The sequence below is a fragment of the Littorina saxatilis genome, linkage group LG1 (assembly GCF_037325665.1).
Source record: "Littorina saxatilis isolate snail1 linkage group LG1, US_GU_Lsax_2.0, whole genome shotgun sequence".
NCBI lineage: Eukaryota > Metazoa > Mollusca > Gastropoda > Littorinimorpha > Littorinidae > Littorina > Littorina saxatilis.
The window spans coordinates 81,569,321-81,571,820 of record NC_090245.1 but is presented as its reverse complement, the minus strand read 5'-3'; the positions used below and the strand labels follow the sequence as shown (position 1 = coordinate 81,571,820).

At 44.5% G+C, this 2,500-nt stretch overlaps 1 protein-coding gene across 1 annotated transcript in view; it reads left to right on the top strand.

Moving 5' to 3' along the window:
- LOC138950067 (uncharacterized) overlaps nt 1-2,500 on the top strand; it is a 46,814-nt gene that overhangs the window by 41,846 nt on the left and 2,468 nt on the right. The window contains exon 15 of the mRNA XM_070321867.1: nt 718-985. Within this exon, the coding sequence (XP_070177968.1) occupies nt 718-985 (268 nt within the window). The remainder of the gene's footprint in view (nt 1-717; nt 986-2,500) is intronic.

Genomic DNA, 2,500 nt, shown 5'->3' with positions numbered 1-2,500 from the left:
TACGGTTTGTAGAAATATATACAGTGGAACCCTAATTTTAAACTTTTTTTTTTAAAACAAACACATGAAATGTTTCTTTGTCCAACATTGTGTAAATTATAAATGTAAAAAGTCAGGGTACTCTCATTCTTCAAGTGTTTGATGTGTTCTTATACTTTTTTCTTATCTGAACGTGTTGTAGCAGTTCTGCCTAATTAAGAAGGAGAGAGAAATAGAGAGAGAGAGAGAGAGAGAGAGAGAGAGAGAGAGAGAGAGAGAGAGAGAGAGAGAGAGAGAGAGAGAGGCGGACAGAAAGACGGACAGACAGACAGACAGACAGACATACACACGAACAGGGGGGGGGAGAGAGAGAGAGAGAGAGAGAGAGAGAGAGAGAGAGAGAGAGAGAGAGAGACGGACAGACAGACAGACAGACAGACATACACACAAACAGGGGGAGAGAGACAGAAACAAAGACAGAGACCATTGTAAAAACTGAAGTTCTCGGTGTACTCAAAAACCGCAAACCGAACTGTCAAAACTCATCGGGGGAGATTTCAGACCTGTTTTTTTGGCCACATATCTACCAGCTTCAACCCAGGTTGTGACGATTTTGACTGCCTAATGTGATTTGACAGAGGGGTGTCTGCAAAACACGAAAAAGGCGAATTGAATGTTTTTTGTTTTAGCACAGGAGCTGAATTTCGATGAAATCTGCTCACCCTAGTTTTGCTGCAGGCGGTGATGGATCCGGCTGGTCCGGCCTTTGACCTGAACGCCCCAGTGGAGGTTATTATTGGCAACATCCCCCACGCCATGGCGGCCGGTGCCGAGATGGGAGTGGGCGGCGTCCCCCGTCCCTTTGGCACCACTGACGTCCCCGCTCAGCCCATGCCCGGCCTGTCCCCTGCTTTTGCTCAGCAGCAGTATGGTATAACGCAGCAGCCCATTGCCACGACGCAGCAGTACGGAATGACGCAGCAGTACGGCGGAATGGAATTTGCAGGTACCGTAGAGAATAATAGTAATAATAATTGTCAGTAAGTACTGGTGTCACATGACTGATGTGAAACAGTTGATTGGCTATTGGCAATGCGCTTAAAACTGTTAGCGCACTCTTGGAGTGCGCGCTAGTAAACCCAGGCAGCGTATTACGCCCATGGCCCCTTCCTTCGATTTGAGAAGATTCTTCCCATCCTCGGTGTTATATAGTGACATGTAGCTTATCTTCTCAACATTACCAGGTAATCTTGAACTTTAGCGTGTTAAATTCATAGCTCAGAATCCAGTGACATTCTTTACTTATTTTTTATACAAGTCCATGTAAGCAAGCCAAAGAACATTTTTCGTGAAATTAATTGACGGATTGAGCTCCAACCTTAAGCATAATTAATTCATTTGGTTGTTCAATCGACGAAAATGCACCGAAAATGGCGTACGTTGTCAACCATGGGACATCATTTACACGAAAGAGTTGTCTCCCTTGTCCGCTCATACGGATAATTCCTTCTTTAACCCATGTAAACGAAATGCATTCGTACAGTTCATCGGAGTTCATTCCGTAACTTCAAAGGGATCTAAAATGACTTGTTATGATTACAAGTGCAGGTTCTACAAATTTGGAGACTTAAATGCCTCTGAATTATGAGCTATGAATTTAACACGCAAAAGTTCAAGATTATCCAATTACCATGCAAATGATGCTTGACCCTAAAATTCCCCGCAGCTAAAAGCAGAAGTGTTTTTCTAACAGATTTCGAGCTAGACCATGCAGCATTTGGAAGTCGACTGATTCGATTGGCTGTGTTACGTATATGTAGCAGACGACAGCGTCAGTTCAGTTCTGAAATGAACGGTTTTCGCATATTTCAGGACAACACCGATGTAAACAGAACACGCAAAGCCTTCAAAACATTCTTACCGTGTTATCATAGCACCAGCCGGGAGAATGCAGATACATTACGAAAAATAACATGCCAACTTTATTTTATGCGAATGAGCGAACCAACGTGTCACTTTGACATCAGGGGACGTCACTCAGTTGCTTGGGGGTTGTTCAATAATTGGGAGTGTAGAAACTTCTGGTAGAAGTCTCGCTACCAATAATCAACGGAATATAAAAGTGAAACGGGTACATTAAGCCTAACTGTAACTCGTACTGTCAGTGGCTAATCAATAAAACGGTGCGGACGGGAGGGTCATCAACTCGTAAAATCATCGTCGGCGATTAAACCGTCAATACCTCCGAAATGTGGAACTCTGGCGAGAAGCTTGCAAGGCACCGGCACCGGGAAGCCGGTGTCACGAACTGAAACCTCTGCTGAACAATCCTTCTCATTGCGGTCAATGCGCATGCGCCAATCTCGGACTTAAAAAATGCGACCCTTTGACCGAACGAACCATGGGTTAGGGTTAGGGTAAGGGTTAGGGTAAGGGTTAGGGTTAGGGTTAGGCAAGTTGTTCACGACCTGATTAATCTCCCCATTTTAGCGCATGCGCATTGACAGCAATGAGGAGGATT